The sequence below is a fragment of the Tympanuchus pallidicinctus genome, unplaced genomic scaffold (assembly GCF_026119805.1).
Source record: "Tympanuchus pallidicinctus isolate F22 unplaced genomic scaffold, pur_lepc_1.0 scaffold23, whole genome shotgun sequence".
Classification (NCBI taxonomy): Eukaryota; Metazoa; Chordata; class Aves; order Galliformes; family Phasianidae; genus Tympanuchus; species Tympanuchus pallidicinctus.
Window position 1 is genome coordinate 7,993,928 of NW_026294740.1, and position 13,502 is coordinate 8,007,429.

At 39.0% G+C, this 13,502-nt stretch overlaps 1 protein-coding gene across 6 annotated transcripts in view; it reads left to right on the forward strand.

The window, feature by feature from the left end:
* Nucleotides 1-13,502, forward strand: part of SMURF2 (SMAD specific E3 ubiquitin protein ligase 2) — a 56,755-nt gene that overhangs the window by 38,552 nt on the left and 4,701 nt on the right. For all 6 annotated transcript variants that reach the window (XR_008207922.1, XR_008207921.1, XR_008207924.1 and 3 more), the window contains exons 7-17: nt 72-155; nt 881-1,083; nt 1,249-1,333; nt 3,536-3,694; nt 7,757-7,967; nt 9,441-9,544; nt 10,096-10,210; nt 10,668-10,846; nt 11,327-11,464; nt 11,698-11,818; nt 12,168-12,369. Coding sequence is in view for 1 of the 6 variants with exons in the window: in XM_052687826.1 (XP_052543786.1) it covers nt 72-155; nt 881-1,083; nt 1,249-1,333; nt 3,536-3,694; nt 7,757-7,967; nt 9,441-9,544; nt 10,096-10,210; nt 10,668-10,846; nt 11,327-11,464; nt 11,698-11,818; nt 12,168-12,369 (1,601 nt within the window). In the remaining 5 variants the exon portion in view is untranslated. The remainder of the gene's footprint in view (nt 1-71; nt 156-880; nt 1,084-1,248; nt 1,334-3,535; nt 3,695-7,756; nt 7,968-9,440; nt 9,545-10,095; nt 10,211-10,667; nt 10,847-11,326; nt 11,465-11,697; nt 11,819-12,167; nt 12,370-13,502) is intronic.

The window sequence follows — 13,502 nt, forward strand, 5'->3', positions numbered from 1 at the left end:
GAAACGTTTTGTGCCCTGGTTTCCTGGTTAAATACCACTCATTGCCTTATCTCTTCATGTCTGAATGGTAGGTGGGAGGAAAGGAGAACTGCTTCTGGAAGGATCCAGTATTTGAATCATATTACAAGAACAACTCAGTGGGAACGACCAACACGGTAAGAAATTGTTTAGGAGACCGTGCATATGGTGATGTTTGTCTGCTGACCTGGAACACTGACCACAAGGAAGTCTGTCTGCCAGGAGGTATTCTGCATTCCAGTGTCCCTCTGCAAACACGTAGCCCATTTCCACCATCCTTGTCTAATCACTTTCTTGAAAGGGATGAGACATTATAGCTTTGTGAGGCTTATCAAGGGAAGGTGAGAAAGCTTGGGCTATGTGCTGCTCATAAAAGAATAATAATTTTACTCTCAGCACTCTCTTTTTTTAGGATGGGAACTGCTCGTTGTGAGCGTTTGATGTGACCTTGATCCTGTAATGTCATAAACTGAAGTGTTAGGTCAGACCGTGGGGTAGGTGAAGAGGTTTACTCATTACTCTGGGATGAACTCAGCAAGCACAGGACAGCTGTCTGCCCATCATCAAGGCGCCCTGGTCCAGGGCTCGACTGCTCTGTTCTGCAGCCCACAAAGTTTTCTAAGAGCCTTCAGATGAAGCTTTTAGTGACACTGACAGACAAAAGCATATAAAGGACAGTGGGAAGGCCATCTTGCCTGGAAGTGCCATGACTCCTCTCAGATTTCTGCAAGCATTCTAGTGGCTTGCCATGCATAAATGTCTCTACACCAGCTTTTAATTCGTATTACCTGAAGTAATGGTGACAAAAATGTTGATTAATTCTGGTACGGGAAGCAGGTAATGTTCATGTATTTCTCAACAGGCCAGCATCAGAATACTCCAGTCCAGGCAGACCACTGAGCTGCTTCGTGGATGAGAACACTCCAATTACGGGAACAAATGGTGCCACGTGTGGGCAGTCATCAGATCCCCGGCTGGCAGAGAGGAGGGTCAGGTCGCAGAGGCACAGGAATTACATGAGCAGGACACATTTGCACACACCTCCTGATTTGCCTGAAGGCTATGGTATGTAAATCAGTTAATTTTAGATATTTCACGTAACTGGGAAAATGGGCTTTGTCTTCTGTATGTTAGATCACTTCGATTCCTTACTTTGGGCTAATCAGTCTGTGTGAGTTTTTGTGTTACGTATTTTGTTCTCACATTTATTAATTTGTCTTGATTTCGCAGAGCAAAGGACGACTCAGCAAGGTCAGGTCTATTTTCTGCATACTCAAACTGGTGTTAGTACGTGGCATGATCCAAGAGTACCCAGGTAAGAAAATGCTGAAAGTGTCCTTAGGTTGTCAAATCAGAACAGTTCCCAATCTGTCCTTGGAGCCCTCTGTGCAGTAATTTTTTTTGCCTGTTGGCCCCTAGAAGAAATTATTTAAACAGTGGTGTTTTAAAACAATATGAAACACCTGGAATCAGTTAATTGTATGAATTTCAGCCGAGTCCAGATTTTAGTATTATGCAAAGTAATTAAACAAAAAGTAGAATCTGAGTGCTTCCAAAAATGTAGGTTTATCTAGGTCCTTTAGTTAAAACTGGGTTGTTTTGTATTTGAATTCCATGTTTGAAGTGAACAACACCTGTATTTGTGTATTCTTTCACACTGATAATGAGAAACTTGCAAATCGGGAATTTTGAGGAGAGAAGAAAAGAAGCAGAGTCTAAAAAAGTCTAACCTGTGATTGAATATTCAAAGTGCTCTTCCTCATGCAGATATATTACACTTGATAGAAAATAAATCTGAAGAGTTCTTTTACTTCAGTATCTTTATTTATGTGTGCACATGTACACACCGACATTGTATGTGATTGTACCCATGGTTATTTCTGATGTGTTTGAGGGGAAGGAAGGATAACAGAGAAAATACTGTTAGTTTCTGATTGTTCTTTACGAATATCAGCCATACATTTTAAGAGGCAATAATTTTCAATGGCTTTTTTTTTTTTTTTTTTTTTTTAAACATGTGCTGTTTGAAGTTGGCAGGCCTTGATGAAAATTGTAGCAGCTCTGTCAGTTGCTGCTGGTGCTCCTTCTGGTGGAAATGGATTTTAGGTTTCCTGGGAAGGCTTGAAGTGCCTCATAGCTGTAATTTTGTTGCGTTTTCAAATGATTCTTCTAATTGTTTTTAGTACTACTTTTGTGTTACAGAATTATTCTTCACTATGATGCATTATCTTCAGACTTGAGAGTGCAGCAGAGTTGACAGTTGTGTATTGGGAAGGTTTTGCTCACATCATTTGTGTAGTATATAAAACTAGAAACTAGATTTCTCTAAAAAGTAAATTAAGAGATGAAGAAAGTTAAGTTTCCTAAATTTTGTGGTGTAATGATTACGTACAAAATCCAAAATGCTGCTCTTAGGTGTGGCAACAGAAACTGTGCATCTCTGAGAACAAAATTTGGCTGTTTGCATGTACCAACCACAGGGACAAGGGATGCAGCTGATGTCATTTCTAAGAAGTACTGTATTTTTATGTTAATGTACCACGGTTGCTAAAAAAAAAAAAAAAAAAGCCTTGTGGTTCCCAGGGCCGTGTTCAGCGCTGTGTGCATCAGCACTACCAGCAGAAGCTCGGGCCCAGGGCCTCCTGCTTCCTTTTGCAGCTTCTCAGCCCTCTCAGCTCACTGAATCCCTGCAGCCCGCATCTTTTCAGCCCTTCTGCCCCTGAGCTTTTCCCTCCTGTCAGCCTGTAGGATACTGGGGGATCTGAGGACTTGTGCCTTCAAAAAAGTTCTTGGCAGTAGGTGGTAGCTGAAGTGTGAATTATATGCATAACAGTGTGCGTTGTTGATTTTTTAAAAAGCTAATAGTTTGTCTTCAGTGAACCTCTGAACCCACTGTAGTCATGCTGTTTTCAGCAGAATTTTCTTAAGCCCAGTGTGGGTTTCTCTGTGTTGCTCGTTGTGCTTACATTTTTTTAAGATGTTCAAAAGATTTTGTTAGAAAACCGTTTTCTTCCCACTAGCTTTGAGGGCCGGGGGGCAAAAATCACCTGTGGCATACATGTATCCCATGTGTAATTCCCCATGGAATGTGTAACTCTTCCCAAATACAGTTCTGTTTTGTAGGAGCTTTTCATGTGTGATTCAGAGCTCCTTATGTGATTAATGATGTTTTAAAAACGTTTTCTGTCAGAATTGGTGTAGAATTGCAATTCCATTTTAGCAAATGTGGCAGTGGCCTGTATTTTTGTTTTAAGCCTGTATGAATTTAACGTCTGAAGTTGGTCTGTACAAAAGAAGGCTATTTGATAAGATTTTTTTTCCTTACAGCAAGTGTTGTGGGGTGTGTGTTTTTTCTTTGGTGGGCTGCACCTTGGGAGTAGAGATTCCAGCTGAACAGATCAGGTTTCTGAAACAATACATTTTCTCAGACTTCATGGAATTGTTCTGTTACATTTACGCTTGTTTGGCTCAGAGGCCAAATGCTGAGGTATTTTTCATTTTATATTTGTTTTCACAGGGATCTTAGCAACATCAATTGTGAAGAGCTTGGTCCACTGCCTCCTGGATGGGAGATCCGAAATACGGCAACAGGCAGAGTTTATTTTGTTGACCATAACAACAGGACAACGCAGTTTACAGACCCGCGGCTATCTGCTAACTTGCATTTAGTCTTAAAGTAAGTCTAAAGTCTCCAGCATGTGTTGAATATAATAGAGGAAAGAAAGTGACTCTTGAGGTGTGCTGGATTTTGTATTGAGACGTATTCTGCCGTTAAGTAGAACTGGAGGTGTAACAGTGACATTCTGTAACACACTGCCAGCCTACTCTGTTACGTAGCAAAGAGGGTTTGACTGCTCTTGTATTTAAAATGAAACTGCAAAGAAGGAAAAGAAACAAACAACACTGCAGAACAAACCAAAAAGCAAAACAAACATCCCTCTGGCACATATAGACAGGAATGTGGCTATCATGGTGCCAGGAGTGGGGGCCAGGATGGAGGGAAGAAGCAAGTGCCTTCCCATGCAAAGGCTGGCCTGTGGAATTTTTTTCCAACGGTGAGAGACACTTTCTTTTCTTTTCTTTTTGCTTAGTACTACTTTCAATGATGGAGTACTTGTTTTTTAGAATATCAGATTGCATTCAATACCCAATTCAGGTAAGCAAGGGGATAGAAGTGCCCAACTACTCAGAGAAAAAGAAAAATAATTCAGCTCCTGTTTTAAGGTAAGGTTAGTTCAGGTGTACTCAAAGTAAAAGACCCAAATAATTTAAATTGGATTTTTTACCACGAAAAGAAAAAACACGAAAACAAAAATATTTTTTCTGCCTTAGTGCAGACATTACGTATTCATATCACAGCTTTAGAAAGAGGAGGAAACTGAATGAGATTCTGGATATTTTTTCTTATTCCCAGCCACATGTTTGACACTGGGGAGCTCTACTGAAAATGGAAACGAAAAAGCAAACATTGCTCTTTTGCCTCTGCATGGCTATCAGTTTGTCCAAGCTCTGCAGGAATTTGACTCTTATCACCACCTTTTTGGGGAAACACCTGTAAAATATTAGGTAGCTCTTGAGTGGAGGGAATAATAAAGAGTTAGATAGAAAGTCATGTGAGGAATAGTCTTTTAAGGAAGAGAATCCTTAGGAAGAGACGTTGAAGGAAACAATAATGGGAGCAAGCAAAGATAATGAAGGCAAGAAAAGTAATGTCTATGAAGCACACCTATCTTGTGTGTAATACACACAAATTGGACAGGCTTTGTCTGCCCCATATCCATTTGAATTGAATATTTAGACACCTCTCCCTTTTGGGCTGTTAAGCATTTCTTTGTGTAAAAAGTCATTGGTGTACATCTGCATATTACAGAGCTTAAGTGAAGTTCCCATCATCCAGACATTGAATTCAGACGTAGCTATTTTACCCAAAGATAACTTCAGATCCTCTCGACTATAACAATGTAATTCCTAAAGCACAGGAAGTTAGTTAACTGGACGTGATGTAAAACAGGGTCCTTCACAGGTAGGTTTATTTCCAGTGGTAGCAGAGACACGTGGCTGGGTTCATGTGTTGCGAAGGACAGTGTATAGCTTTTCATCTAGAAAATCCCCTTTGTCTTTTAAGTTTAAAAAGCACATTACATTTATTTAAACTTAAGTACACTCTAGTAGTTCTTTCTCATTTGTACATCTGTCTTTCATTAGGAAAGGATTTCAGAAATCCAGCCAGCAGTGTCATCAGCAAAGCCTGATGCCTGATAAATCTTTTCTAGTGTTTATTCTTTTATTGCACCAAACAGGATATGTGAAAGCTTTTAAACTTGTTTTATTTAATTGTTAAGCCACCTCATTTGTTATTAAAAAAAAGAAAAGAAAAAAAAAAAAAAGCAATATATCTTTGGCCTGACATTTTTAATTATCTGAGAAATAAGTTTAGTATTTGGGTGGGATGGGTGGGATAGTTTTATGTTCAAAGCTGTAATAAAAAATGTGCTTTTAGTAATACTGACTTTTCTGTCAAGCTGAGTAAAGGAGTTTATTCTTCCAATGATGGCATTACAAGTTATGAAAATAAGCAAATTTGTCATCCAGTTCTGCTTTTAAAATGTTAGCCAAGAGTTCACAATAGGTTTTGATAGTTATGGTACCTGAAAAGTACTTAGCTCTATCCTCAAAGTACAGCACACAATCAAGCAGGCTCATTCAGCTGTGAAAACAAACGAAGAAATTACATTTAATTACTTCAAGCACTGTGGATTATTTAGCTAATGCTACACTGATTATTTTTAGCCTTACACAGAGAATGGCACTTTACTTTTTCTTCCAGTTCTGCTTTATTTTAGATTGGTTTAATTTGATGCATACATCTTGAACTCATGCTTATTTCAGAGATTGCATTTTCTTTAAGATTGACTAGTTCCATGTCTAGGCTGCTGTGCTTTTACACTGTGAAATGTGGTACCACTGTAGCCTCACCTTAGTGTTTATTGTTACCCTTTCTGGTAGGTATATACAAGGAATATTTCCATAAGATTGTTCTTCCAGAGTTTGAGAAAGCATAAGACGGAATAATTTTGCTTTAATTTGTTTATCAATTAAATACAGTTTGAGATTGGTATTTAGAACTAATAATGATACAAAAATATCATGCATGTAGCACAAATGACATAGAACTGTATTCTGGAGCCACAACAAGTATCTTTGTAAGCTGTTGTAATGAATTGATTTCTTGGGATTGACTTTTAAAATAACTGTTGTTTATTGTAATAATGTGATCAGCTTAGGAATAAAGTTAAGGTTGCCTTAATTTAAGAACAGTCAAGAGAACACTGAATATCCCCAAATCATTTAAGCTTATTTCCAAAGTATTGCATCTTAGGGCACTGTGGCAGAATTGGATTGCTGTGCATTATTCTCTTCTTAAAGCCCAGATGTAAAAAGATAATATTATTAATAATAAGATAGCTTTCAGCTGTTGCTGAGCTGATCCAAATGTGTGTCATTGCAGGGGCTTCTAAATGGCAGGTTTGTAAGACTGCTGATAGTGATGATCCCAGGAAACTGGTGTAAATTTCCCTTGAACATGGTTCATGCAAATTAACTTTAAATGAAAGGTTTGAAAATAAGAGAATAGCAGTCAGAACCACGGGGCAAACTGGGAACACTCCCACTTCTTTTTTTAATTGCCAGAAATGAACGCTGTGGTGGTGAAAGCCTGCTGGAAATGAAGTTTTGTCGGTCAGGGGAGCTTTCTCAGTAGACTTTGTTTCAAAACAGGCAATAGGCTGAAATTTTAAAATACATTGAAGTTGTGTGTGGTTCTATCTCATATGTTTGGTCCTTGATGTTGAAAAAAAATTATTAACATTCCATTGGAAAAAAAAAAAAAAAAAATTTGAATTGTGACCTTTCCTATTTATCCAATAAATTTGGGGTGTTACCACATATCCTGCACAGAGGCTTTTCAAGTTTTAGGGAAAATACAGCTTTTGTCCTCCTGTTTGGAAATGCCATACTAAAAAGCTTGGTGATGCAAAAACACCTATTTGAGGAGTGACACAAGGAAGGACATCTCTGCTCAAATTGACTTTATCCAGTTAGAAGTTAGATTTACAAAATCTCTTAGAATTGCTAGTGAAAATACTTGCTTATCTGTGCCAGTTAGTTACATGTGAGCTCCCCACATTCCTGTGGTCCAGACTAGGCCAGGTACAAGGGACAAGGTCCTTGCCAAGCTGCCAGTACAAACATCTTTTTGTAAGCTTACTCTTTTTCATACAAGCCATTTAAAACAGACTATGGTATTGAGTGTAGATTAGAGGCAGAGTGTTTGGCTGATCCCTGAATTTTAAATCGAAGGAAGGCAAAACACGCAAAGGAAATATGGAAACGGTACCTGAGAAATTCAGTGTCAGCAGCTTAGTAGTAAAACTGCATGGTTAATACCTTATTATATCGTGCTGTAACCTTTTACATACTTTGTAGAGTAGCACTAATAGAAATAACAAACTCTAAAAACAGCTGATAGTTGCCAAGAAAGACAGAAGCATATGTCTTTAGTCAGGGTAAAAGCTCTCTGAATGTACTTTTTTCTAGGCCTGAATGTTGTTAGTGTAATCACAGTAATCACAGTAAATCGAAAGTGTGTTAGTTACTAAGACTGAGCCTTTAAGAAACGCATAAAGAAAACAGGAGACGTGTGACTGGAATGTCTGCAAACAGCTGTGTTTGTTTCTAGCCGCCAGAATCAACTTAAAGATCAGCAGCACCAGCAGCAGCAGCAGGTAGTGTCCCTGTGTCAGCTGCCAGATGAGGCAGAGTGTCTGACTGTGCCAAGGTACAAACGAGACCTGGTGCAGAAGCTCAAGATCCTGAGGCAAGAGCTGTCACAGCAGCAACCTCAAGCTGGCCATTGTCGTATTGAGGTCTCCAGGGAAGAGATTTTTGAGGTAACTTGAGAACTTGACCCATTTGTTAATATTGAGGGAAGGGGAGGAGGGTTGTCCGTAACGGTCTGAAGAATTCTTTCAGTTAGATAAAATGTTGAAGTCTGGAGTTAAAGCTGAGATTTTGCCGGTGGTGAATGGGGAGAGGAAGCATTTTAGGGGGATATTCAGAACAATTGTGCATGTAAAATAGATGTGTTTACCACATGGGGAAGAAGAACAAGGAGAAAAGTTTTCCTGTGGTTAGAGATGTGCAGACTGTCTCAGGGACTGAGGAAAGCATCCAAGCACTTCATCTATTTGAAGATGCTGTTTCACTTCTTCCCAAAATGTGGGAAAGCCTCTCCTAACAGAGAGAATGGTGCACATTGAAAACCAAACAATCAGAAAATGACCCTTGATGTATTTGTAACTTCAGTGAAGAGACTGGTATTGAATAGCATTCATCTTTGGGTCAAGATTACTTACCAGCCAGAACCAAGAGAGGTGCAGTATTTTTCCAAACCAGATCTGTTATATGAATTCTGTAGGCATCTAAGTGACCAAAAGTGCCCTTGTTGGGATATCTTTGAGATTGTTCAGCAGAATAATTCTGATGAATTGATGAAATGCAGTTATAATTCATTGGCTTTTCTAGAGAACATTTTGTCTCAAGAACTTTATCACCCATCCCACCCATCCCTGTTGTGTTTTTGCTCCACCCGCAAACATGATAGCCCCACTGTGTTGTCACTGTTTATTCAGCCAAGAAATATTTGTGTTGGTATTCCCTTTGGAGACAGTCAAATCACTTCATAATAAACTGAAAAAGAAGGGGGAGAAAGGCTGCTGTAAAGCAGTGGAAATTATTATGTTCTTCTTCTGAAGTGCCCCAGGCATGCCTACCTCTTCTCTTCCCCAAAGCCAAAGATTGAGGGCATCATTACTGGATATAAATAAAACCTTTGATTTAATTCTTCTTTAAAACCAGTATTTGGTTTGCCTCACTTTAGCATTCTTTTCATATTGTCTTGGTGAAGTCTTACTGATAGAGGAATAATTCCATAGATATACTGGGGTGGCATTGGTGCTTAAGTTGCTTAAGCATCTTAAGATGCTTCATGGAGGCTTGCACATCTTCTAATCAGTAGAAGTTCCACTGCTGGCTTTCCACACTGCAAAAATGAGAGCAAAAACAAAAAGTTTACTGACATAGGGATGTTTTTGTGTGTGAGGTGAGTTACGTGAAGATAAAAAAAAGAAATATGATCACTCTGCACCCCTGAAGCTTAGAGGCAGTTGTTCTTGCTTATCTTTTACTTGACAAGCATTATCGCATTTATAGAAAACTCTGCAATAGCTTGTGATTGGAGAGACAGCAGTTAGTATGTAGAAGAATAATATCCCCTTTGGACTCTGAGACTCCATTTCTATTAAGAGTGGTAGCTGCTTGTCTGTAAACAGCAGTTAATAAAAGAACCTTTTGTGTATTTACAGGAATCCTACAGGCAAGTCATGAAGATGAGGCCAAAAGATCTGTGGAAACGATTAATGATAAAGTTCCGTGGGGAGGAAGGCCTTGATTATGGAGGTGTTGCCAGGTAAACAGTGCATCCTCCATCCCTTTCCCCAGCCCCACCAGCTGCACTGCTTTGATTCCTACACCAGACTGACAGCAGCTCTTTTTCTTTTAAAATCATTCTTATTTCTGTGCATTCCAGTGTTGTTATATGTCAGAAGAGTGTACATTTTTCAGATAGTCTTTTCAAAGAAAAGAGAATTTCTTGTAAATAAATCAAAATGCACATTACAGATTGCATCAGAGACACCTTTGGTGTTGATTGGTAAAGTTGGGTATTTGGGAATGTATGTACACCACTAAACACTCAACTTGGTGCCAGAATCATAATCAGTAACCCTTAGAAAGTGGTAACTTGAAGGAAAATCTTGGCAGGCTGGGAAATATGGCAAGCCGAGAGATGCTGTGCTGTTACTGAACCAGTAAAAATAATTCTGATTTCTGCATGTGCATAGCTAACTGTCCTTTGAAAAGGTTGAAAAGTATTGATTAATTAATGAATACTTTTTTAATTAATTAATTAATTAATTAATCTAGGGTTATGCAGTAAATTCTTTTTTTTCTGTTCTTCAGGGAGTGGCTCTACCTGTTGTCACATGAAATGTTGAATCCTTATTATGGTCTCTTCCAATATTCCCGAGATGATATCTACACACTGCAAATCAACCCAGATTCTGCAGTTAACCCGGTATGACTGATACTATGAGTTCAGTAAAATGATGCTTCTGTGACCCACAAAGTAGGGACGCGTGGAGAATAATGCTCTAGATTCAATAATCTAGTTCTCACATTAGTATTGCTAGAGACTGAATTTATGAAATGACATCATTTCTTTTCAGTGTGGATCAAAGAAACATCTCAAATGTTCTTAATACTCTTAAAGATGTTAGTTTGTGTTTCCTATGGGAGAAATGGAGTTTAGTTCTTAACAGTAAGACTTCTGGACTTGAAGCAACATACTCGATGTGCTGTCTATAAAAACAAACTAAAAAAAGAAATCAAACAGCTCTGGCTGTTTGTTGGGTGGTGGTGGTTTTGTTGTTGCTCTTGTTTTTAAGTCGTATTGAAATTTAATTAAATGTTCAGCAAATGCAATCCAGGAGTTGTATTTAGGTGGATCACTGAGTCTTTTCTTTCAATTCCAGGAACACTTATCGTATTTCCATTTTGTTGGACGGATAATGGGGATGGCTGTGTTTCATGGACACTATATTGATGGTGGCTTCACATTGCCTTTCTATAAGCAGTTGCTAGGGAAGCCAATTACGTTGGATGATATGGAATTGGTTGACCCTGATCTTCATAACAGCTTGGTTTGGATACTGTATGTACTGTGCATTATATCTTAGTGTTAGAATTGTGTCTCAGTTGATGTGATACATGTTCCTAATGCTTGTTGACAAGAGCTGAAGCATGTTTTGATCTCCCGCTCAGGCAGATTTAAGAAACATCTTATGTGCACAATTCAGCTTCTTTAAAGGCTTAATGTGCTCAAGGATTTCAAATCTGGGAGGGGGGGGGGGACGGACAAGAGATTACTGAGCTGTAAAGTGCTCAGTTATTCATAACTTTGTTTACTGATTTTTGCTTGTTAATGACAGTTACCATTTTATTAAAATATAACATTGAAAGGTCTGTGATGGCTTAAAATATAATACAGCAAAAATGTCTGTTCACCTCTTGCTTCCAGCAGTTCTTCTAAATGGTATTCAGAAACTAAATTCTGACGTCTGTCCAAAGAATTACAGATGTGATGTGTTTGCAGAATGTTTCATTGAGTCACTTGCTTATTTCTTTCCACCAGTGAGAATGACATTACAGGAGTCTTAGACCACACGTTTTGTGTAGAACACAATGCATACGGGGAAATTATTCAACATGAGCTAAAACCCAATGGCAAAAGCATCCCAGTGACAGAAGAAAACAAAAAGGAATATGTCAGGTACAGCAATATATTTTTCAGTGTTTCTGGTATTTCCCATGGGAGGAACGTTTATGCACATTAAGTAATTAAGTGTTGTGGGTTTTGTGGCTTTTTTTCTTCTTTCTAGGTGATAATGCAATAGCTCTGTTATGTTTTTCTGTCACTAAGACCATTTCTGGGGGGCTGGATAAATAGCAGGTTTATTGTGTTTGAATACACCTTTCATAAATCCAATTTGAACGTGCTTGCAGGCTTTATGTAAACTGGCGATTTTTACGAGGAATTGAAGCTCAGTTTCTGGCTCTACAGAAGGGATTTAATGAAGTAATCCCACAACATCTGCTGAAGACATTTGATGAGAAAGAGTTAGAGGTCAGTACACTAATGTTATGTTTCGTTGTCAAGTGTGATAATAAAAGCCTCAGGCGGTCTTCTGAGACTAAGGAACATGTGAGGTTGCATCCCCAGTGCTCCAGGGGTCTTGCAGGTGTGCTGCTACAAAAATACAGTTAGTATAAGAGGTGACCAGGTCAAGCAGTCTCTGACATGGATGGCAGGCATCTTCAAGAGAACCAGGAGAGTGATTCTCAACGCAGCGTTTCGTAGCAACTGTGGAAGTTTGGAGTAACAATTTTTCAGAATCAATTATTCATTATTTGGGTGGTTCCAAAACGATTTTTTAAATTAACAATTCATCATTAATCGTATTTTAAATTTACAGCTCATCATTTGTGGACTTGGAAAAATCGATGTTAATGACTGGAAGGCGAATACTAGGTTAAAACACTGTACACCAGACAGCAACATTGTGAAATGGTTCTGGAAAGCTGTGGAGTTTTTTGATGAAGAGAGGAGAGCACGACTTCTCCAGTTTGTGACTGGCTCATCCAGAGTGCCTCTGCAGGGCTTCAAGGCATTGCAAGGTAATTTTGCCCAAAGTAGCTGCAAATGCCTGTGCTTGGAGGAAGCAGTGAGACGCGGCACAGAAGCATTAGCTCAAAATGAGGCTGGTTGGCTGCTGTGTGACTTTCCTCAGAGGAATATTTAATGGTCTGATGAATAGCAGTCACAGAAATAGTCTGTGAGTTTGCTCATTACCTTCTGATTCAGCTGTAACTGGTTCTTTTGTTTCAGTTGTACACTTCCTTCCCTTTCTAGCAATACATTCTGATCAGTAGAAATCCTACCAGGATTCTCGCATGATTTTCCTGGAAGGCTGTTGTTTCATTTCTCTCTCTTGCAAGCATCTGCACAGCTCTGTGACCAGCAGACACCAGCAAGGAGCGAATGTTCCTGTGGTTCTAACAGCAGAGGAGCTCGGTAATCTGGGCTGTTTTTACTGTAAAAGCAACATAATCGCAGGCAGCCCTGGCAAAGGAAACAATTACTTAATTACTGACCTGTTTTATGAGCTTCATTCAGAGCTCTGGATCTCAGCTGCAGCAGCTCTGGCTGTAACCCACGCTGCTCTGTTAACACCATAGTTACCATGTTTTGTCCTTTCACAAGATGAGAGGAAACAGCCCGGGGAAACATGGACCACAACCTGTTGTAATAAGGTAGAAGATCTCAAGAGAGCACACATTCTGTGGTAGTAGCTGCCATGTACAAAAGCCAGTTGCTACAGAAATCTGTTTATTCATCATCTCTCCATCAGGTAGAAGACCTCATTGTCCATTTCCTCTGTTCCTGAGCTCTAAAGTATTCAGGAACATTAGAAGTTCAGGAATACTGAGGTTTTGAAGGCCCTGGTTACTTCAAGTGTTTAAATAATACCAGGGACTGTAGAGTCTGAACAAACTGTAACTGGTCATGGCCTGAGAATACTTGAAAGTAGTGCTGGTTACTTTTAGTGTGGCTATACTAGTAAAAAAAAAAAAAAGAAAGAAAGAGAAAGTTTCTGTGAACAAACAAATCCTGTTTTCCTACAGATTTGAAGATGGATGTTGCCAGGTTCTAGATTTGAGTTGTGGTAATACAGTAATGCAGTCTCATTTACTAATACTCCTTTTTGACAGCAGAGAGTCCCCATAGGAAAGATTGGTGCTGTGGATTA